Raw genomic sequence first — 24,493 nt, 5'->3', positions numbered from 1 at the left:
TAAAGGGGTTCAGCTGCACATGCTCTCTTGCCTGCCACCATGTAAGATGTGACTTTGCTCTTCATTTGCCTTCCGCCATGATTGTGAGGGCTTCCCTACCATGTGGAACTGAGAGTCAATTAAACCTGTTTCCTTTATAACAGTCTAGAGTATGTGTTTATTAGCAGTGTGAGAACTGACTAATACAGTAAATTGGTATTACAAGTGGGGCATTGCTGAAAAGATACCTGAAAATGTGGAAGCAAGTTTGAAACTGGGTAACAGGCAGAGGTTACAACAGTTTGGAGGGCTCATAAGACAGGAAAATGTGGGTAAGTCTGGAACTTTCTAGAGACTTATGGAATAGTTTTGCCCAAAATTCTGATAGCGATATGGAGAATGAAGTCCAGGTTGAGGTGGTCTCAGATGGAGATGAGGAGCTTGTTGGAAATGGGAGTAAAAGTCACTGTTGCTATGCAAAGAGACTGGTGGCATTTTGCCCACCCTAGAAATCTGTGGAAGTCTGAACTTGAGAGAGATGATTTAGGGTACTCATCAGAAGAAACTTCTAAGTGGAAAAGTGTTCAAGAGGAAGCAGAGCATAAAAGTTCAGAAAATTTGCAGTGACAATGGGATAGAAAAGAAAAACCCATTTTTCTGGGGAGAAATTCAAGCTAGCTGTAGAAATTTGCGTTAAGTAATGAGAAGCCAAATGTTACTCACCAATAAAATGGGAAAAATGTCTCCAGAGCATGTCAGGGACCTTCACAGCAGCCTCTCCTATCACAGGCTTGGAGGCCTAGAAGGAAAAAAATGATTTTGTGGGCAAGGCCTAGAGCCCCCCTGCTCTGTGCGGCCTAAGGCCATGATGCCCTACACATCCCGGCTGCTTCAGCACCAGCTGTGGCTAAAAGGGGCCAATGTACAGCTCAGTCCATTGCTTCAGATGGAAGAAGTCCCAAGCCTTGACAGTTTACATGCAGTGTTGGGCTTGCAGGTACACAGAGGTCAAGATTTGAGGTTTGGGAACCTCTGCTAGATTTCAGAGTATGTATGGGAATACCTGGATGTCCAGGCAGAGGTGTGCAGCACGGGTGGATCTCTCATGGAAAACCTCTGCTAAAGCAGTGTGAAAGGGAAATGTGGGCTGGAAGCCTCTAGACAGAATCCCCACTGGGGATCTGCCTAGTGGAGCTGTGAGAAGAGGGCCACTGTCCTCCCAACCCAAAAATGGGAGATCTACCAACAACTTGCACTGCGTGCCTGGAAAAGCTGCAGAATGCCAGCCTGTGAAAGTGGCCAGGAGGGGAGCTGTACCCTGCAAAGCCACAAGGGTGGAGCTGCCTAAGGCTGTAGGAACCCATCTCTTGAATCAGCATGACCTTGATGTGAGACATGAAGTCAAAGGAGATCACTTCAGAGCTTTAAGATTTGGCTGCACTGCTGGATTTTGGACTTGCATGGGGCCTGTAGTCCCTTCTTTTTGGCCAACTTCTCCCATTAGGAATGGGTGTATTTACCCTATGATTGTAGCCACATTGTATCTAGGAAGCAATTAACTTGCTTTTGATTTTACAGGCTCATAAGGCAGAAGGGACTCACTTTGTCTCAGATGAGACTTGGGCCTGTGGACTTTTGAGTTAATGCTGAAATGAATTAAGACTTTGGGGGACTGCGGGAAGGCATGACTGATTTTGAAATGTGAGGACATGAGATTTGGGAGGGGTGAGAGGTGCAATGACATGGTTCGGCTGTGTCCCCACCCAAATCTCACCTTGAATTGTAATAATCCTCACATATCAAAGGCAGGGCCAGGTGGAGATAATTGAATCATCGAGGCAGTTTCCCCCATACTGTTCTTCTGGTAGTGAGTAAGCCTCACAAGATGGGAGTTCCCCTGCACATGCCCTCTTGCCTGCCACCATATAAGACATGACTCTTCTCCTTATTCACCTTCCGCCATGATTGGGTGAGACTTCCACAGCCATGAGGAACTATGAGTCAATGAAAATGCTTTACTTTAGAAATTACCCAGTCTTGGGCATGTCTTTATGAGCAGAGTGGGCACAGACAAACCATATTCTAGTTTTTCTGCTGAAATGCATGAATATTATAGTCATCAGAATTATGTTAAAGAGGTTAATAAAATAGTATGGAAATATATCTATCATAATATTAAGAAAAATACTCGCTACATATGGTACCTATAGCATGAATAAAAATTCACACAAAAGTAGGAAATTTACCAAAATGTTAACATTGCTGACATTCAGGTTATGAAACTATAAGTGGTATTTTCCCCTTACTTCTAATCCTCTACAAATTTCCTGTAATTAATACTGTATCATTTAGAATATTTTTAGCTGCAAGTAACAGAAAACCCAACTTGCTTAAACAAAAGAAACTTTCCTATTTGACAGAACTAAGAAGTCTAGGACAGGTTGGGGTTCAGGTATAATAAGGACTAGTAATTCAACACCATCATGAATGCTCCAGTTCTTTTTATATCTTCACTGTGTGTCCTCACTGTGGGCTTCACCTTCAAGCTGGTTCAACTCATGGTCACAAGGCAATGGCCAGAAAAGCTATGTGTTGACTGGCTAAAAGAATCATTCTCTGGAGTAAACAAACTTGGTGCTCTGTTAGGAAGAAGAGGAGAAGTGAACTGATATTGGAGAGATAAGCAATGTCTTCTCTACTTGGCTCCTATTTTAACTTTTCGAAGTACATTTATTGCTTCCAAGATTGTGAATATAATTCATTTCACTTCAGAAAATTTGGAAAATATAGGGCATAAAAAAAAAAAACCTCACACATGATCCCATTACATGAAACAGCCTTTGTTAACATTTTGGTGCATTTGGTTTAAAAATGTACACAATACCGATAACAATTGTACACATGTGTATATAATCTTAATTTGTAAATGTGATTTTAATGGCACAATAATATTCTATCAAACAGAAACAGCATAATTTATTCAACCAATTATTTTGCAAGTCATTTATATTATTTTCCTTTTCATTATTACATATAATACAGAAATTAATACCATTGGATGTAATATTTCACTTTGTTTTTGCTTTACTTCTATAGTAAAATTTCCATTGAGATTACTGGACCAAACTTGTTAAGGCTCTTTTACCATATTGCCAAATAAACACATCTTACATATTTATAATTAAAAAAACAAATTAATAAAAAATATAAATTGGGAATTATATTTGCCCTACTAACTTCACAGGCTGGTATAATTATCAGATTGTATAATAACTAAAAATGTTTTGTGAAAATTGAACCATGATATAAATGTAAGATATTATTTTGATGCAAACAAATAAAAAACACTTGAAACTGCTTTATGATAATAATCTCTCAGGGATTAGTTTATAATTTTTGTTGTACACACTGTCATCACTTTAAATAACTTTCGACATAGAAGCAACTTTTGTCTTAATTACTAAAGTATTTATACTTGAAGAACTTTAATGATCTATTCATTAATTTAAAAAATTTTTAAGCATATAACTATCTGCTACAAAGAAGGCCATGAAGCTAGGAGTGTCCTAGTATAACTGAATGTGGAAGACAAACGTAATCAACTAAAACAAATGTGATAAGCAATACAATAGAGCAAAGAAAATTTTACTATGGAACCCAAGAAAAACAAGAATTAATGCTTCCCTTCCTTCCCCTATTTTATCCTTTACTTCAATTTCTACAGTTTGTTTTCTTTGCCTGAACTTTAAAAGTCTTACCTTGTTCTGCCTTCAGATATTTGTGTAGTCTCATTCTGGTCTGCCAAGAGCTAAAAATGCATGAATTTGCTCTCATCCCACTCCTGTTGTTCATCTCCTCTTATCTGGGGTCACCTATCTTTTCATGATTGCATTCTGATCCCCAGTACTTATCACCGGTATAACAACTCTGCCTCTGCTTTCCCAGGCTGTTGATGGGATGCTGTTCATGCCTCAGAAAAATGCATTGTAAGTTAAATTATTAGAGATTTTAAATATAGGTAAAAAGTAAGCGCAAACATAAGGAACAAAAAGGAAAGAATATGTATTCTAATATATTATACAATTAAGAAACTTTGAAACTTTAGTAGATTACACTGCTTTTAGAGGTGGGGGTGTAGTAGGTCTTTTACTATTTACAAAATACATGTATTAGTAACTTTGGGAAGAACAGTAACTCACCCAAACAGTGTAATGTGTATATGTAATTTACTAGAAGAAAGAAGGCACTTGAACATGTCTCTAAACCACATAAAAACAATTACAACATGATGATGAAAACCCAAGGAATTTTTCAAGGAAAACATTACCAGGGCTAATAACACAGTCCAGCCACATGTCATTTATCTTCCCTTTGTGTCTGTGTGAGAATTCTAGAGTTATAACTGTATATAGGATGGAAAAATGAGAGGCTAATTTATCAACTAACTAGTTCATTTTTAAAAGTCTAATATAGCCTAGGTATAGGTGAACTGTCTTCCTGTCAACGTATTGCACATTTGTGCCCAAATCCAACACGGGGTATGTCTACCATTTATAAATGTTTATGTCTTAAGAGAGAACCTATGAAGAGCAAAACACTGAATGCTTGAGAGAGAAAGATGACACAAATATAAATAAAATAATAATTAGAAAAACTGAGAAACTACTCATTTTCTAAATTACTCATGCTTCCTAGAATTTAAATATTTAAATTTTTTATAATATTTCATATTCAAATATAGCATCCCGATGTGAGATAGGATAAGTATTAGTGATTGTACAAGTAATATCTGTCACATAATATTCATTTTCATAGTGGAAGAAATAAAGGTTGTGATGACTGTTGATTATTTTTCCTAGAGGGGTTGTCAGGAAAAGAAATTTCTTTCTTTCTTTCACTCTTTCCATTGAGAAAGTTCAACTATTAATTTAGGCACGTAAAATAATTACTCCATTCTAAAATGCCAAAAAGGTAATTTAAGAGACAAAATTGAAAAGTTTAAGATAGTCACATTGAACTATATTAAAAATCCACAATGTAGTTGAAACTAGGCTTTACATTAAAGAGGCTAAAAATTACAGTAAGACCCCAGGCTTTAAATATGGCTTTAAACCGTGAAAGGTGAAACTAGAATGAATAAAATCTAATAAATTTAAATCAAAAGAATGAAACAAACTGAAGTTATAGTTATTATAGAAGAATATGATGGCCTGGATCTAGTGAACATATAGTAAAGATAAAACAGAATATTTCTGAAAAGTCCTGAAAAACCTTTTGGGCTAGCCTGATACAGTATATTTGAAACTATTTTAAAAATGCAGTGACACAAGAAATATTTTATAATCATATGTAGGTTTGGCATTAATGGATAAAGACTAGAGGATTTTTACCTTCATAAAGCATTTGGACATACAGTATTTGATTAAAATGATGACACCATTTTCTGTAAAATATGATATATTTAATTTTGGCATAATAATGATTTATTATATGCTAATATTTAAAATATATACTTTGCATTTAATAAACTACTGAATAACTCAAGATAATGGCTTATGAACACGCTTTTGCTCCATACACCAGACTGCTATTGCATTGAAGGCAATGAATTCCATCACGGGGGTTATATGATCCAGGGCTGCAGATCACTGTGAAAAAAGAATAAGTTAGTAAGTAATATTTTCCTACTACACATAATATAAAATGTTAATTGCAATCTTAATTCTTTTAAGCATACAGTTCAGTAATATTAAGTATATTCACATTGTTGTGCAACAAATCTCTAGAACTTTTTCATCTGGCAAAACTGCAACTCTATATCCATTTCCCCATTTCTCCAGCTGTTGGCAACTACCATTCTACCTTTGGTTTCTATGAATTTCACTAATCTACATACTTCATGTAAGTGGAATCATATACAGAAAGTTTTAACTATTTACTCTGAGATTCCTGTAAGGATCATGCAACCTGGATCCCTGGCATGCATGTGCAGTTGACAATAGGGTCTGCACTCCTATGAGAATCTACTGTCATTGTTGATCTGACAAGAAGTACAGCTCAGGCCATAATGCTGACTTGCCTGCCAGTCACCTCCTGTTGTGCAGCCTGCTTCCTAACAAGCCATGGACCAGTACTGTTCCCTGGCCTGGGGTCAGGGACCCCTGCTTTAAGTTAATATAGCAGAAGCCACAAGAGGTCAACATTACAGGAGGAACCAAACATGCTTCACACACAGCCATAATAACTGTATTTTAGGTGGAAAAAGACTGCATTTTTTTTTCTAATAATCTCCTGATTTCAAGCTCCATTTCTACCACTTGCTAAATACGCAATTTTGAAAATATTAGTCTAATTTAATTCAGTTTGATCATCCCCAATATAAGGATAATGAAATCATGATTACCACATCTACCACTGCATGACAGAATAGAAAGAAACCAAGATCAGATACCATCTCTGTCACAGATTATCTTTGGGATCTTTGGCAAAACAGTCAACTCTCTTAGTTCCACTGTCCTTATTTTGTAAAACAGGTACAATAATAATGAATTTTGTAACATTAATGTATTAATATCAGAGGACATATAAAAAATCACCCAGTGTATCATAGGCATTCAATAAATACTTAACTTTATGCACTTCTTTAACAGACTCTTTTATTGTGGGTAAGGGCATGGATAGCAGGTGGTGCCATCAAGCCTCATACTTGGGCTGGGGTCTTTGATTACCCTATTCCTCTTTTTCCTATTGCAAATATGGGTGCCCAAGGATCCCAGAATGTGTTAATAGCACATCTAGCGCATGTTTATTATGCGCCATCAAAGAAAATTCTTTTTCTGTCATCATGATTCAATGATATAAGCTAATATTTGGATCTGGTTCATACTATATTATTTAATTTCACATCATTTACTTTTAAAATGTATTTTTCCAAATTGGAAAATATTTTACCAGTTTTTTAGAGGAAATATTTCCCATTCTATGTTCCAAAGAGTTCCTCAAGTTTAATAGATGTTTTATTTGGGAGAAGAATAATGTTTCAGATGGAAAAAAGTTTGGTTAAACAAAGTAGATTTATTTGCTTTGGCGATAATAAGAGTATTTTAATTAGTACTGTACACAGTAAGCTTCCAATGATATGTTTCTCAAAAGTATGTTGATCATGGCACATTTTCTCTCAAAACAGACATTAATATTTCTTAGAGCACAAATATGGAAATGCTCAACAAAGTTACTAAAAGTGTTAAATCATTATGCATGCAGAAGAGAAATCTGCATGCAGTCTTTACACACATCCTTCATATTGACTGTCAAAAATAGAACTGACACTGGCATAAAATCATCTAAATATAAGCTTAAATAAATATGACTTTCTATTTACTATTCTTAGAATTAATAAACCCTCATAATATCATATGGGTAACATCATATACTTCCTATGTGTAGCACGCTTTCCAAGTATACATACTAAAATATTTTTTCTCCGTTAAGTAGACCTGAGGAAAAATGCTACAATGTTATTTAAATTTAAAATATAAAATTCGTCAACTATAAGAGAAAAAAATGATTTGTGACTAATCAGTATTGACATAAAAAACATGATAATGTACCAAAAAAAGTCATGAACTTTGAATAGGAAATAATTTTTTAAAAAGGAAAATGCACTAATCATAATATAAAACATTTAATATTAAAATTAAGAAATTAATTTTAAAAATCATAAAAGTAACAATAGTGTAAAATAAAAAAAGAGCCCAACTCTCCAAGCAAGAGGGATTCCCTGTGGCTAGCAGAGACACTTTAAATTTAAAAACAGAATCAGGCATCCATAGTGAGGTGAGAGAGTGGTGAGTGGTCATGCACTTTGTGTTCTCTGAAGAAAATACAGCCTTTGGCAACAAACCTTCTGCCTGTACAACTCCAAGCTGGAGTAGCTCCTAAAACCAAAGACTGAAAATTCCAATGACCATCTGAAAATCTTCAATGAGAAGGGATTTGTAGTCTCAGACTTGAAGGCAAACCAATCACTCTGCTGCCTCAACCAATCAGGGTTTGGCTACATCAACCAACTGGAACTAAACAAGCTTGAATGCCACCTTTTCATAAACAGACCTGACTGGGAACATGGGCAGGAACTTTATGAAAGCCAAACCCCCTCTTTGTTCTCTTCAGTGCACCTTCTTTTATACCAAAGCCTGTTTTTCCATATTCTATCCATTGCTTCTCAGAAAATATAAGCTCTCCTTTTGGCCTTCACAGATCTCACGGTCTTTTGTTAACAACAGTCAAGGAATAAAATTCAGAAAAAAATTGCAGCTATATAATCAACAGAAGAATATTATTCAGAATATATAATTAAGTCATATAAATCAATTAGAAAGACAGAAAAATTAATTAAAAAATAGGCACCAAAGGGAAATGCAAATGGTCAACTAATGGCTTTTTTTTGTTGAGTCAACAAAGGAGTACTCAAATTAGATCCAGGAAATCCAAATAGACATCAGAATGTAATACATTTAGAGTGAGATGTATGGTGGTGAACTAGGAAGCTCCAGGCCTCATTCTCCCATGAAAACATTAAATAAACAACTAGAGACTGGCTAAAATAACTTTACAAGACCTATGGAAACCAGGCATAGATCTACAGCAATTAAGTAAGTTCTGAATCCAAAAAAGCCATGTTTTAAATGATTTTTAAAAATTGTGGCATTTTTACTGACCGCTGTCCCACCTGCTTCTCAATGCAGCTCTGGAAGGTTTTATTCTACACAACTGAGAGAACAGAGCAGACTAAATTTACAACCTTCTGACCTGTATGAGAGTCCTGTGCCTGTGGGATTGGCTTGTGATGGAACGGTTCCTGAAAACCACAAGGTGACAACAAAGGAGAACATAGGTGAGGCAAGGGATTCCTGAAAAATGTAAGGCCCAGAGAAGCAGCAGGAGTGAGCCTCTCAGAGAAATAAAGACATCTAAAAGGACCAAATAAAGACATGCTCAGGACCAAGCATAAGAAAAGATGTTCCACATCACTAAGCATAAGAGAAAAACAAATCAAAGCTACAATGAGATATTATCTCACAAGCATTAGCACAGTTACTCAAAAAAAAAATATGTATTGGTCACTATGTGGAAAAACTGAAATCATACTTGGTGGAAATGTAAAATGGTGAAGCTACTATGAAAAACAATACAGAGCTTCCTCAAAAAATTAAAAATAGAATTACCATGTGATCAGTTAATCTCACTTTTGAGTATATATCCAAAAATATTGAAAGTAGGATCTCTAAGTTAAAGTATTGCATACCCATGCACCCATGTCCATTGTAGCATTATTCACAATGGCCAAGAGGTGGAAGCATCTCAAATTTTTACTGAGAGATGGTAAAACTGTTAGGACACACAAATTCAGCAAAGTAGCAGGCTACAAAATTGATACACAAAAATCAGTTCTGTTTCTGTACATTAACAATGAACAATCCAAAAAAGAAATTAGGAAAATAGTTCCATTTAAAATATCATCAAATAATAATATTTAGGCATAAACTCAACCAAGGTGGTGAAATAATGTATACTATAAATTACCAAAAATTGCTGAAATAAATTAAATGAATACACAAATAAATAGAAAGACATACCTTGCTCATGTGTTGGAACACAATATTGTTAAGGTGTCAACATTCACAAAGCTATTGATACAATGCCATCTATATCAGAATCCCAGTAACATTTTTTTCCAAAAAACAAAATTCCTTCTCAAGAAACTCCAAATAACCAAAATATTAGAAAAGAAAAACAAAGTTGAAAGTCTCACACTTAGTGATTTTCAAACTTACTATGATAATCAAAACAGTATGGTGCTGGCAAAAAGTCAGACACACAGACTAACGGAACAGAATAGAAAGCCCAGTAGTAAATCCTTGCATATAGGGACAAATGATTTTCATAAAGAATGCCAAGATCATTCAATGAGGAAAGAACAATTTTTTCCAACCAATGGTACTGGAAAAACTGGATGTACACATACATCTAAATGAAGCTGGACTCTTAGATCATATTCAAAAATTAACTCAAAATGAATCAAATACTTAAGAGCTAAAACTGTAGAACATTTAGAAGATGACACTGGGGAAAAGCTTCATGACACTGCATTTTACAATGATTTCTTTTTTTGCATATTTTTGTATAATTTAATACACAATCTTATAAATACTACTGCTTATATCTGAATTTTTGTGTTTGTGTTTCAGTCCCTCTGAGTCATTGGTCTTCTTTTGGTTCCCGTTTGTATTTTTCACATTGTATGTTTCATAGTAGTGTACACAATTTTTTTGGATTGTTGCTGCTGGACTGCTCACTTCCATTCCTTAGATGTAAGCATCCTGCAAGTTTTACTTGAATGTTCCTCTTCCCTCTGTAACTTCTGCTTATTTCCTTTTTTTGGTAAGTACTGTGTATCATCTACATCTTCTTCTGATGTTTTCCTCTGCTCTTCATGTTTTTCAAATATCTTTTCACTTAGTCCCTTGGATATTCTGACTCCTGAAAACTTTTTAGTTTTAGCTTTGTCTAACAACTTCTGATATTAGGCAATATCCTCATCTAGGGCTTTAATAACAGGTTTGGTGTCATTTTCCATATGTTCTTCCTCAGACTCCTAGTAAGACTCTTCTTCATCATCTCCTTGCTTCTGCTCCTCTTCTTCAATAGAAAAGCTCTCAAGCTCTTTCTTCAGATATGACATCTCCACAGTAACCTGGTCATCCCCAGAAAAGTGAGGCACCACACTGAGTTTCCCAAAATTCTGCCAACCCCATGCACAAGAATCTGCTGTATCTGTAAGTTAGCATCCCAGTGAGTATGACAGATTCTGTCACTTCACGTATAGTTTTCATATTCCTTCTGTTACTTCCTCTTCTGTATTGTTCTTGGTTGCTGCTATGGCAACTTCCACAGATTAGGAGGGTGAAAGCTGGGGGGCCACAGGTGGCTGTGCATTAGGCAGCTTGACAAACAAAGGAATCCAGCCCCTTAGCTAGACATTGAGGACTATCTACCCACAGTCAGTAAACTGAGTTCTCCACCCTTTAGTAACTTCCCAGTCCAGAAAGTTAGCTTCTCAATAACGTCCTCAGCATTCTCCCAAGAATTAATCTTTTATGACTTGCTGATATATTCTGGCTTTACTTGTTAAAGTACAACATCAGTACAGTCCTCAGGGGTCTTAATTTTTTCCACTTCAACAACTCCTTTTAGCACAATGTCTGTCTTCAAGACCTCAGAAGAGTAAACCAAGCCTGGACAGTCAATCCAGCATAACCAACATACCAAAGTAATGTATTTCCAGATATTTCATCTACAATGGGGCCGCATTGTGAACTTTCTTAGAATACTATGTTTATATCACAGAGCTCTTCCCAACATTTAGATAGCCAATGAACCCAACACTTTTCTGTTTCTTGTCAGTGTGCAACTTTCCAAACTGCAACAGAAGCTGAATAAATGCTCCTTTGTGAAAGGGGTCAGTAAGACTTGCATGAAAAGCAAGTGTTGACTAATCCTAGGAGAGGACAGCAACCCATCATTTGTTGACCAGTCTGGAATAAGTTCACACTTGTTATGTACAAACATAAGGTGCTCCCAGGGTTTACTCTATTTCAAGTAAGGCCCAATGTGAGGGAAATGGGTACCCATTGGATCTCTAGCATCAGGAATCTGAAATACAACATCTGGTGAATCTATAACCCTGTAGAGCTCACCCTATATTTCTTTGAACTGTCCCACTTTATATATCTTTTCTTGTGCTTCATTTATCACACGAGTGTCTTCAGTTACCGAATCATGATCTCTGCCCTGGTCATAGCTCTCAATGGACATTTCAGCATTTTCTATAAAAGACTGCATATTACTTGCAAATAAATTTGGTTGCTTCTTTTGTGTCCACAGGGCCAAATGTAGTTTTAAAACTTTCAGTATCAAGAATGTGCACTTTGAGTTCTGAGGTTGGATTCAATCTTAGAGAAGAGACATTGGCAGCTTGCTTTATTTCATGACAACTGTCTATGAATCCTTCATAATTATATCCACTTCCTCTTGAAGTTCTGGTAATGATGACTGCTTAATCGTGTGTTTGCAAGCCATTTAATATTTGGCTGTACTCTTGACAATGTGCCAGAAGCCATCTTTGACTGATATTGCAGGGGCTTAACAATCTTACCACAACTGTTCTTGTATTTCTTTCGCCTGTACATATTCAGACCTGACACTGTAGCCCAGTCCCTCATGTTTTGACCCCCTGATCCCTGCCCTCAGTCTGGGTTGGTGCTGGCCTGAAGGGGTTGATGGGGCACTGTCCTTTTGTACTTGGTCTTTACCATCTTGGTGATGAGATGGGAACTCAAGTGCTAAGTCTGGCTTGGAGAGCCCCCTAATGCAGATACAGCTGCAGTGACCAAAGACTTGAATCACAACACTCAAGTCTCTTTGAATACTTAGAAGGCCTTCCTGAGGAGGATGGGTACAAAAAAGCCCAGACTGTGAAGACCATAATAAATACCTGACTCTTCAATGCCAAGAGATCAACAAACATCCACAGGCATCAAGATCATCCAGGAAAACATGACCTCACCAGATGAACTAAATAGGGCACCAGTGATCGATCTTGAGAAATAGATGTATAAGCTTTCAGATGGAGAGATCATAATAGCTGTTTTGAGGAAGCTTAACAAAATTCAAGATAATACAGAGAAGGAATTCAGAATCCTATCAGATAAATTTAATAAAGAAATTGAAATAATTAAAAAGCATTAAGCAGAAGTTCTGGAGCTGAAAAATGCAAGTGATATACCAAAGAATGCATCAGAGACTCTAAACAACAGAATTGATCAAGCAGAAGAAAGAATTAGTGAGCTTCAAGATAGGCTATTTGGAAATACACAATCAGAAAAGACAAAAGAAAAAAAATAATGAAGCATGTCTAGAAGATCTAGAAAATAGCCTCTAAAGGGCAAATCTAAGAGTTATTGGCCTTGAGGAGGTAGAGTGAGAGGTTAGGGTAGAAAGGTTATTCAAAGGGATGGTAACAGAGAACTTTCTAAACCTAGAAAAAGATATCAATATTCAAGTACAAGAAAGTATGAAACACCAAGCAACTTTAACCCAAGTAAGACTACCTCAAGACATTTAACAGTCAAACTCCCAAAGGTCAAAGATAAAGAATGGACCATAAAAGCAGCAAAAGAAAAGAAACAACATACACTGGAGCTCCAGTATGTCTGTCAGCAGACTTCTCAGTGGAAACCTTGTAGGCCAGGAGAGAGTGGTAGGACATATTTAAAAAGTGCTTACTGTAGAGCCCTTGGGTCTTCAGTGAACATAGGTGGTAGTTAGGCAGTGGTCACCATAAGCCTTGGGTGAAACCCAATATTATGTTAGCTTCAGGTCTGACCCAGTGCAGTCCCAGTGGTGGTGGCCACAGGGTACCTGAGTCACCCCTCGTCTTGTTCCAGTCAGCTCAGCACACAGAGAGAGACAGTTTGTTTGGGGGAAAATAAGAAAAGAGAACAAGAGTCTCTGCCTGGTAATTCAGGGAATTCTTCCGAATCTTACCCAACATTACCAAGGCAGTACATCTTATATCCTAGAATAGCATATCTGTCAAAAATCTTCTTCAAAAATGAAGGAGAAACAAAGACTTTCCCAGAAAAACAAAAGCTGAGGGACTTCATCACCACCGGAACTTGCCTATAAGAAATGCTAAAGAGATTTCTTCAATCTGAAGGAAAAGGATGTTAATGAACAATAAGAAATCATCTGAAGTAAATACACACAAAAACACAGACTATTATAATTCTGTAATATCCTCCCTCATGTGTGACCAGGTTCTAATTCCATTAGTTTCTTGTGAGAGCTGGTTGTACAAAAGATCCTGGCACCTCCCCCTCTCTCTGGCTTCCTCTCTCACCATGTGATTTCTGCACACTGAGGCTCCCCTTCACCTTCTGCCATGGGTGGAAGCAGACTGAGGCCCCCACTGAATGCCCAATTTCAAACTTTTCAGCCATCGTAATCATGAGACAAATAAACTTTTTTCCTTTATAAACTCTCCAGGCTTAAGTATTCTCTTGTGGCAAGAGAATACTCGTATGTTTCATTCTCTTTGTATGAAACATACAAAGTCAGATATAAATTTAGTGATATTAGTATAAAATTTTTAAAGTCTTTTAAGACTGAAAATTAATTGGCCCATTAATCTCTCAATAATAGAAATGCAAAAACTTTGAATTCATGTGCTCAACCTAAGCCAATAGCCTCTACAGAAGTCTCTTCTATAGTAAAGATGAAAAAGAAAGAATAAATGTCAGAGAGCAGCTCAGATCCTGTAGTGCTAGGACCAAAAGATAGAAAAAAAAAATTGGTAATAAAGCAATTCATATACTTTTGAAGGAAAAAGTCACAAAGATATCTACTATAGACTATACAAACCTAAACTCATCAATAATTGATTCCAAAAGACGTATTATTTGGTTCTTTTTAAGGTAAGGAATTCTAAGTGACTCATAACTATTTTTGTGTTTCCTCCCAGATAACTGCCTAATGCTCCTAAACTCTCTTGCTGTAATATTAATTCCAAGGCCAAAATCAAGCCAGACTGTTTTTAATTTCATATCTTTAGATTGACATAGTCTTTTCAAATAGACTACCTTAAATAAACTATGAAAAAATACCAAAATGATAGTAAAAATAAGTGATAGGCATTCACTTAGGCTAATATAAAACATGAAATCATAGTTCATTACATACCACAGCACTCAGGACATTTTGGATGTTGCAGGTCATTCATTCCATATCCTGGAAAGCAGTGATTAATCCAAACCATTTGGAGAGTACCTTCAATATAGTATATTTCAGGCAATGGCTCTGCACGTCTGCCAAGAACTTCTACTTGTTGATTAAAAAATCTCTCTATGAGATTTTTAGCCTAAAATATAAATAAAATTTGATAAAATTATTAGCTATAAAAATATAATTTTAGAACAAATAAGGATGCATGTGGAGTTAGAGTTTCAGGAAAACAAACTCTCAAGGTCATTACTTTTTCTTGCACTCAGAGAATATAAATAAAACACACGAAACTGAAAAGATGTCTTCAATACACATCAAATATTTCTAAATGTACATCCAATTTCAATGCAAAAAATCATTTGAAGATATAACCAAACTTTTTGGTCTCTTTGTATTTTGAATAATATATGAATAAGTAACTGAGTAAAATCAAGAAAGCTATTTGAAATTAATTGAATGGTAAGAAATGTAAAGTACTTTAAAAATGTATTTTAAGCATCTGTAAGAAGCATATCCTGAGGCACAACATTCACTCTTTTCACAAAGGAAAATTTAGTTTAAAAACATGAGACAATATAACATATTGTAACTTTTAGCTCTGTTTCAAAAATTAAGTCTAAATAATAATAAAGCATCATTCTGATCTATAATTATCTTTATGTTTATAATAATTAGACTGGCTTGCCTCCTAAAATTAACAAGAGGCTTAGATTTCTCTCTGACTGCTACAATCTACACATTAAAGTATGAGGTATGGTCATAACTTCAAACTGCTACGGCTAGTTAGTTCTACTCCATTCTGCCATACTAACTTGCACCTCCAATCTGGTCAGGAGCAGGAACAAATGCACAACACAGGCTGATCTATAACCACTAATGGTGCACCTCATGTCTACTGAGTTCTTCCAATATCTTGTAAATTACACTCCTTCCATTACAATTTCTATAATGTCCAAACTTGACCATGCAAAAACACCCATAAAGGATGATAAAATAACTTTGTTTCACGTATAAAGTAATTTAAAATATTGCATAAAATTATTTTCAGGTTGTGTATATAAGGCAGTGGTTCCCAACCTTTTCAGCACAAGGGAATGCTTTTATAGAAGACAAGTTTTGCAAGGACCAGGGTGGCAGGATGGTTTCAGGATGAAACTGTTCCACTCTAGATCATCAGGCATTGAGATTCTCATAAGGGGGATTCCACCAATATGGCCTTATAAGAACAGCTCCAGAGCGTATTTCCCAGTGAGACAGAAGTAGAAGGAGAGTGAGCTCCCCATTTCCAACTTAGATATCAGGTTCATTTCTATAGGACTGGTTGGACAGTGGGTGTAGCCCAAGGAGGATAAACCAAGACAGGGCAGGGTGCTGCCTCACCTGGGAAGTGCAACTGACTGGATGATCGGGGACTGTCCCCCTGCCTCCCATAACACTCTGGTTCAGATACCATGCTTCTCCCATGGCCTCTGCAAACCACAGTCCAGGAGATCCCCACTGGGCTGAAAAGTCCTGTGAGTTAACAGCACAGATCTGAGTGGCAGCTCTAGCCAGTGCCGGTTGTCAGCACAGATCTGGGCAGACGTTTTGACTAGCACTGAGAGCACCTGCGGGACGAAGTTACCCGTTCCCCAGAGAGAGGGGGAGCTGAAAGCAGAGAGACAGGTGATAGGCTGGGTGGGTCCCACCCCTACAAAGACAAGCAAACTGAAGCCTTCTCACTTGAGAGTTTTACAGCCAATACATCAGTTTGAGCCCGACCTGGGATGATTGAGCCTGATGGGGTGAAGGGCGTCTGCCATTGCTGAGGTGGGTCTAAACCTACCTCTGTAAACAAAAGCCAGAGGAAGCCTACAGAGCAGCTGGAATGAGGCTGTGACAGCCCAGCAGTGCCTCTGCAGGCAGACAAGGGACAGACTGACTCCTCAAGTGGCTCCTTGACCCCTGTATACCCAAAAAGACACCTCATACAGGAGAGGTCTGGATGACACCTGGGGGGCACCCTTCTGGGATGAAGCTACCAGAGGAAAGATCAGGCAGCAATCCTTGCTGTTGGGCAAACCCCACGGGTGATTCCTAGGCAAGCAAGGTGTGGAGTGGACCTGCAGCAGTCCTACAGCAGAGGGACCTGACTGTTAGAAGGAAAACTAAAAAACAAAAAGAAATAGCTTCAACATCAACAGAAAGAATGTCCACTCAGAGACCCCATTCAAAATCCCCAACTCCAAAGATCAAAGGTAGATAAATCCATAATGATAGAAAGAAACCAGCACTAAAGGATGAAATCAACAAAGACCAGAATGCCTATCCTCCTCCAAGGGATCATAAAGGGATCACAACTCCTCACCAGCAAGGGAACAAAACAGGATGGAGAATAAGTTTGATGAATTGACAGAAGCAGGCTTCAGAAGGTGGATAATAACAAACTTCTCAGAGCTAAAGGAACATGTTGTAACCCAATGCAAAGAAACTAAAAACCTTGAAAAAAGGTTAGACAAAATGCTAACTAGAATAACCAGCTTAAAGATGAACATAAACGACTTGATGGAGATGAAAAACACAGCATGAGAACATCAAGAAGCATATACAAGTTTCAATAGCTAAATCAATCAAGCAGAAGAAAGGATATCAGAGACTAAAGAGCAACTCAATGAAATAAAACGGGAAGGCAAGATTAGAGAAAAGAGAGTAAAAAGAAATGAACGAAGCCTCCAAAAAATATGGGATTATGTGAAAAGACCTAATTCTACACTTCATAGGTATACCTCAATGTGATGGGGAGAATGAATCCAAGCTGAGAAACACTCTTCAGGTTCTTATCCAGGAGAATTTCCCGAACCTAGCAAGGCAGGCCAACATTCAAATTCAGGAAATACAGAGAACACCACAAAGATATTCCTCAAGAAGAGCAACCCCAAGGCACATAATTGTCAGATTCACCAGGGTTGAAATGAGGGAAAAAAATGCTAAGGGCAGCCAGAGAGAAAAGTCAGGACACTGACAAAGTGAAGCTTAGCAGACTCACAGGGGTTCTCTTGGCAGAAACCCTACAAGCCAGAAGAGAGTGGGGGCCAATATTCAGTATCCTTAAAGAAAATAACTTTCAACCCAGAATTTCCTATCTAGCCAAACTAAGATTCATAAGCAAAGGAGAAATAAAATCCTTTACAGACAAGCAATTGCTAAGAGATTTCATCACAACCAGAACTGCCTTACAAGAGCTTCTGAAAGAAACACTAAACATGGAAAGGAACAACCAGTACCAGCCACTGCAAAAATGTACCAAATTGTAAAGACCAATGATGCAATGAAGAAACTGCATCGACTAATGGGCAAAACAACCAGCCAGTAACAAAATGGCAGGATCAAACTCACACATAACAATATTAACGTTAAATGTAAACAGCCTAAATGCCCCAATCCAAAGACACAGACTGGCAAGCTGGATAAAAAGTCAAGACTCATTGGTGTGCTGTATTCAGGAGACCCATCTCACATGCAAAGACACACATAGACTCAAAATAAAGGGATGGAAGATTGACCAAGCAAATGGAGAGCAAAAAAAAAAGCAGGGGTTGCAATCCTACTCTCTGATAAAACAGACTTTAAACCAACAAAGATCAAAAGAGACAAAGAAGGGCATTCCATAAAGATAAAAGGATCAATGCAATAAGAAGAGCTAACTATCCTAAATTTATATGTACCCAATTCAGGAGCACCTGGATACATACAGCAAGTTCTTAATGACCTACAAAGAGACTTAGACTCCCACACAATAATAGTGGGAGACTTTAACAGTCCACTGTCAATATCAGACAGACCAACGAGACAGAAAATCAACAAGGACATCCAGGACTTGAATGCAGATCTGGACCAAGCAGACCTAACAGACATCTACAGAACTCTCCACCCCAAATCCACAGCATATACATTCTTCTCAGCACCACATCATACTTACTCTAAAACTGATCACACAATTGGAAGTAAATCACTCCTCAGCAAATGCAAAAGAACAGAAATCATAACAAACAGTCTCTCAGATCAGAGTGCAAACAAATTAGAACTCAGTATTAAGAAACTCACCCCAAACCACACAACTACATGGAAACTCAACAACTTGCTCCTGAATGATGACTGGATAAACAATGAAATGAAGGGAGAAATAGATGTTCTTCGAAACCAATGAGAATGAAGACACAACATACTAGAATCTCTGGGACACATTTAAAGCAGTGTCTAGAGGGAAATTTATAGCAATAAATGCCCACATGAGAAGGGAGGAAAGATCTAAAATCGACACACTATGGTCAAAATTGAAAGAGCTAGAGGAGCAAGATCCAAAAAAATTGAAAAGCTAGCAGAAGACAGGGAATAACTAAGATCAGAGCAGAACTGAAGGAGACAGAGACACAAAAAACCTTTCAAAAAAATCAATTAATCCAGGAGCTGGTTTTTTGAAAATATCAACAAAATAGATAGACTGCTAGCCAGACTAATAAAAAAAAAAGAGAGAGAAGAATCAAAGAGATGGAATAAAAAATGATAAAGGGGATATCACCAACGATTCCACAGAAATACAAACTACCATCAGAGATCACTACAAACAACTCTATGCACATAAACCAGTAAACCTAGAAGAAATGGATAAATTCCTGGATGCTTACACCCTCCCATGCCTAGACCAGGAAGAAGTTCAATCCCTGAATAGACCAGTAACAAGGTCTGAAGTTGAGGCAGCAATTAATACCCTACCAAACAAAAAAAGTCCAGGTCCAGATTTTTTGAACCTGGGAGGCAAAGGTTGCAATGAGCCAAGATCATGCCACTGCACTCTAAACTGGGAGACAGAGCAAGGCTCCATCTCAAAAATACAATAAAAACAAAAACAACAAAAAAAGAGAGTTCAATGGCAAACTACAAGGTAAGAAAAGGTATTTGCAATACATATATCTGATAAATAAAGAGTATGAAAGACTCCTATAAATTGTTTTAACAGATAAAAACAAAAGTTTAAATGGTCAAAAGACTTGCATATCAAAAAGCTTATCCATAACGATCAAGTCGGATTCATCCTGGGGATGCAAGGCTGGTTCAACATACACAAATCTATAAATATAATCCATCACATAAACAGAACCAAAGACAAAAACCACATGATCATCTCAATGGATGCAGAGAAGGCCTTCAACAAAATTCAACAGCCCTTTATGCTAAAAACTCTCAATAAACTAGGTATCAATGGAACGTATCTCAAAATAATAAAAGCTATTTACGACAAACCCACAGGCAATATCATACTGAATGGGCAAAAACTGGAAGCATTCCCTTTGAAATCTGGCACTAGACAAGGATACCCACTCTCGTCACTACTATTCAATATAGTATTGGAATTTCTAGCCAGAGCAATCAGGCAAGAAAAAGAAATAAAGGGTATCCAATTAGGAAAAGAGGAAGTCAAATTGTCTCTATTTGCAGATGACACGATTGTATATTTAGAAGACCCTATCGTCTCAGTCCAAAATCTACTTAAGTTGATAAGCAACTTGAGCAAAGTCTCAGGATACAAAATCAATGTGCATAAATCACAAGCATTCCTATACACCAATAACAGACTTAAAGAGAGCCAAATCATGAGCGAATTCCCATTCACAATAGCTACAAAGAGAATAAAATACCTAGAAATACAACTAACAAAGGATGTGAAGGACCTCTTCAAGAAGAACTACAAACCACTGCTCAAGGAAATAAGAGAGGACACAAACAGATGGAAAAACATTCCATGCTCCTGGTTAGGAAGAATTAGTATCATGAAAATGGCCATACTGCCCAAAGTAATTTATAGATTCAACGTTATCCCCATCAAGCTACCACTGACCTTCTTCACAGAACTGGAAAAAAACACCTTAAACTTCATATGGAACCAAAAGAGAGCCCACATAGCTAAGACAATTCCAAGCAAAAAGAACGAAGCTGGAAGCATCACACTACCTGACTTCAAACTATACTACAAGGCTACAATAATCAAAACAGCATGATACTGTTACCAAGACAGAGACAGAGACCAATGGAACAGAACGGAGGCCTTGAAGGCAACACCCACACATCTAAAATCATCTGATCTTTGAGAAACCTGACAAAAACAAGCAATGGGGAAAGGATTCCCTGTTTAATAAATGGTGTTGGGAAAACCACCTAGCCGTGTGCAGAAAGCAGAAACTGGACCCCTTCCTGACACCTTACACTAAAATTAACTCCAGATGGATTAAGGATTTATACATAAGACCTAACACCATAAAAACCCTAGAAGAAAACCTAGACAAAACCATTCAGGACATAGGCATAGGCAAGAACTTTATGACTAAAACACCAAAAGCAATGGCAACAAAAGTCAAAATAGACAAATGGGATCTAATTAAACTTAAGAGTTTCTGCACAGCAAAAGAAACAATCATCAGAGTGAACAGGCAACCAACAGAATTGTAAAAAATTTTTGCAATCTACCCATCTGACAAAGGGCTAATATCCAGAATCTACAAAGAACTAAAGCAGATATACAAGAAACAAATCCATTTAAAAGTGGGTGAAAGATATGAACAGAGAAGTGTTCAAACGAAGACTTTTATGAGGTTTTCAAACAAACATGAAAAAATTGTTCAGCATCACTTGTCATTAGAGAAATGCAAATCAAAACCACATTGAGATACCACCTCATGCCAGTTAGAATTGCGATCATCAAAAATCTGGGGACAACAGAAGCTGGAGAGGATGTGGAAAAATAGGAACACTTTTATATTGTTGGTGGGAGTGTAAATTAGTTCAACCATTGTGGAAGACAGTGTGGCAATTCCTCAAGAATCTAGAAATAGAAATTCCATTTGACCCAGTAATCCCATTACTGGGTATATACCCAAAGGATTATAAATCATTCTTTTATAAAGACACATGCACACATATGTTCACTGTGGCACTGTTTACAATAGCAAAGACCTGGAACCAACCCAAATGCCCATCAATGATAGACTAGACAAGGAAAATGTGGCACATGTACACCATGGAATACTATGCAGTCATAAAAAATGATGTGTTTGTGTCCTTTGTAGGGACATGGATGAATCTGGAAACCATAATTCTCAGCACTGACACAAGAACAGAAAACCAAACACCAAATGTTTTCCTTCATAGGTGGGTGTTGAATAATGAGAACACATGGGCACAGACAGGGGAGTATCACACACTGGGGTCTGTTGGCGGGTAGGGGGCTAGGAAAGGGACTGCAGGGGTTGGGGAGGTTGGGGAAGGATAACATTGGTAGAAATGACTGATGTAGTTGATGAGGGGACAGGGACAGCAAACCACCATGGCATGTGTGTACCTATGTAATAATCCTGCAAGATCTGCCCATGTATCCCAGAACTTAAAGTACAATTAAAAAAAAAAATTCCCATAAGAATCTTGCAACCTAGATCCCTTGTATGTGCAGTTCACAATAGGGTTTGTGATCCAATGAGAATCTAATGCTGTCACTGATCTGACAGGAAGTGGAGCTCAGGCAGTAATGTTTGCTTGCTGACACTCTCTTTCTGCTGTGTGGCCTGCTTCCTATCAGGCCATGGACTGGTACTGGTCCGAGGCCTGTGGACTAGGGACCCATAGAATAAAGTATAACTAAAACATAATTAAATTTTCTATTTACATTTGGGTCCCATCCCCATGATATCTCATTATATATATGGAAATGCAGCAGGTCCTCAAATAACGTCCTTTCTTTCAATGTCATTTTGTTATAATGTTAAAGAGAAAAAAAAATGCTTCCTAGCTAGGCCACTGTTCATGTGGAGTCTGCATGTTCTCCCCATGTCTGCATGAGTTTTCTCCAGGTACTCTGGTTTCCACCCACATTCCAAAGATGCAAGTTACATTAATTGGCATGGCTAAATTATCCCCCAAGGAGTGGATGTGGATGTGTGTGAGCGCACCCTGTGACGCAATGGTGTCCTGTACAGCGCTGGTTTCCACCTTGAGCCCTGAGCTACCTGAATAGGGTCCAGCCACTGAACTGGAACAAGTAAATAATTATCATACTTGTTTTTATTACTCTTTCTTAAATATACATATTTCTCACATTTATTTCAATGTTTAATATTAGAAATGTTTTGGGTCTTTATTTAGATATACAGTGATATTTTTATAACCAGAAATATGCCAGAGGAACTTGACTCTTGTTTATATCATTTAGCCTGTGATAAAATTTGTTTTGTTATATGTCATTTTGCTTAAGGTTGCAGTTTGCAGAAGCCTATTGATGAAATTAAGTGAGGACTTACTGTATTTCAAAATCTGAAAATATCTGAAATCTAAAATACTTCTGGTTCTAACCATTTCAGATAAAGGATACTCAAAATATGTATAAAAGTGTTATGAAATTAATTGCATTTAAATTTGAGACTATAATTAAAAGTGTCAGGAGACACATTCCTAATCATTCAGCTTCCTAATACCCCATGCCCAAAACAAACAAGCAAAAAAAATCAAAAATCCTAGATGAAGTTAGACCTGAGAAAACCTAGTGATAAATGCAGGAGGCAAGTAAGGGAGGATCCCTGGAAAATACCTGACTCGCCCCACAAGTGTTTACATCAGATGCTTTTGTGCAGATGTGGGAACCTGCCCAAAGTCTTGTCTGTGCATGCCCACAACAGACTGGAGGCCTGCCTGCACACTGGGAAATGGGGTGGAGCCACTGGGGATTCACGCCTTATGCAGCAAGAAGGGGCCTGGCCTCTTCAGCCTGTATGTGTGGCCTGGTATTCAATCTGTGAAATGGGAGCCTATTGGCAGAATCCCTTTTTTTCCACTGAGAGCTTTCTTTTAATAAATTCCATTCTCCTCACGTCTCAATGTGTCCACGTGTCTAATTTTTCCTGGTCCTGTGATAGGACCTGGATTTTAGCTGAACTAAGGAGCAACATATCTTGCATCATTTTGATGGCCCACGTCGGGACATGAGGAAAGGTGAGTAAAATGCAGACCAAAAAATCTCTTCTCCTCTAGTAGCTGAGCCTTTTTGTCCTTGGACTTCTAAGAGTAGAGGAAACTTCAACCCCCCCACCCCATTGCTCTGGGGGTTCAGGAATGTTAACCTTGGTCTAACCTAGCTTTTTCTATGGCATTTTCCTTGTGTTTTTCAGGACTGTAATGGCAACACCCCACCCCAAGGGCTGAAGGCAACCTTAGTACATAAAGGCAAGCTGCAGCTCTCCCTCCTCCTCTCCCAGCTGGGGCTGGGGCCCATGGCCCAAGGGTCCTTTGCTACAGGTTGGCCAGCATTCCCTGCCACATGTCCACAAGGCATCTTCCCCTCTCCTTGCTGAGAAGTCCACCTCTGTTGGAGCCCCAGGGAAGAAACAGCAATTAAGTTTCTTTCCCTGTTGGAGCAACCTATTTGCATGAGAATAAGAGGTTATTTCCCCAGGTATCTCTCCAACACTGTACTTTAAGCTGTTTTTTTGTTTGTTTTGCTTGTTTGTTTTTTTCCCTTTAATCCAGCCTGCCAGCAGTTAACACAGCTCTGAATTTTAAGCTGTTTTTTTATTTTCTCCACTGGGTCAAGAGTTAACTTCTACACGAAAGGCTTTTTTTTCCTTTTAGAAAATGTTTTACTAGGCCAGGA

The 24,493-nt window shown here is 37.6% G+C and overlaps 1 protein-coding gene and 1 pseudogene across 1 annotated transcript in view; both read right to left on the bottom strand.

Moving 5' to 3' along the window:
* Nucleotides 1-2,695: 2,695 nt before the first annotated feature.
* The window catches only part of ZPBP (zona pellucida binding protein), a 114,350-nt gene continuing 92,552 nt past the window's right edge, over nucleotides 2,696-24,493 (bottom strand). Inside the window, exons 7-8 of the mRNA XM_012458735.2 lie at nucleotides 14,782-14,959; nucleotides 2,696-5,627 (exon numbers count right to left, since the gene is read on the bottom strand). Coding sequence (XP_012314158.2) covers nucleotides 5,533-5,627; nucleotides 14,782-14,959 — 273 coding nt within the window. The 3' untranslated portion in view covers nucleotides 2,696-5,532. The remainder of the gene's footprint in view (nucleotides 5,628-14,781; nucleotides 14,960-24,493) is intronic.
* LOC105721868 (nucleolar GTP-binding protein 2-like) lies at nucleotides 10,170-11,883 on the bottom strand (annotated as a pseudogene).

Source organism: Aotus nancymaae, unplaced genomic scaffold (genome assembly GCF_030222135.1).
Source record: "Aotus nancymaae isolate 86718 unplaced genomic scaffold, 86718_ANA_hifiasm-v0.15.2.pri h1tg000065l, whole genome shotgun sequence".
NCBI classification, from domain to species: domain Eukaryota; kingdom Metazoa; phylum Chordata; class Mammalia; order Primates; family Aotidae; genus Aotus; species Aotus nancymaae.
Note: the sequence above shows the minus strand (reverse complement) of the source record. Positions and strands in the feature narration are given on the sequence as shown.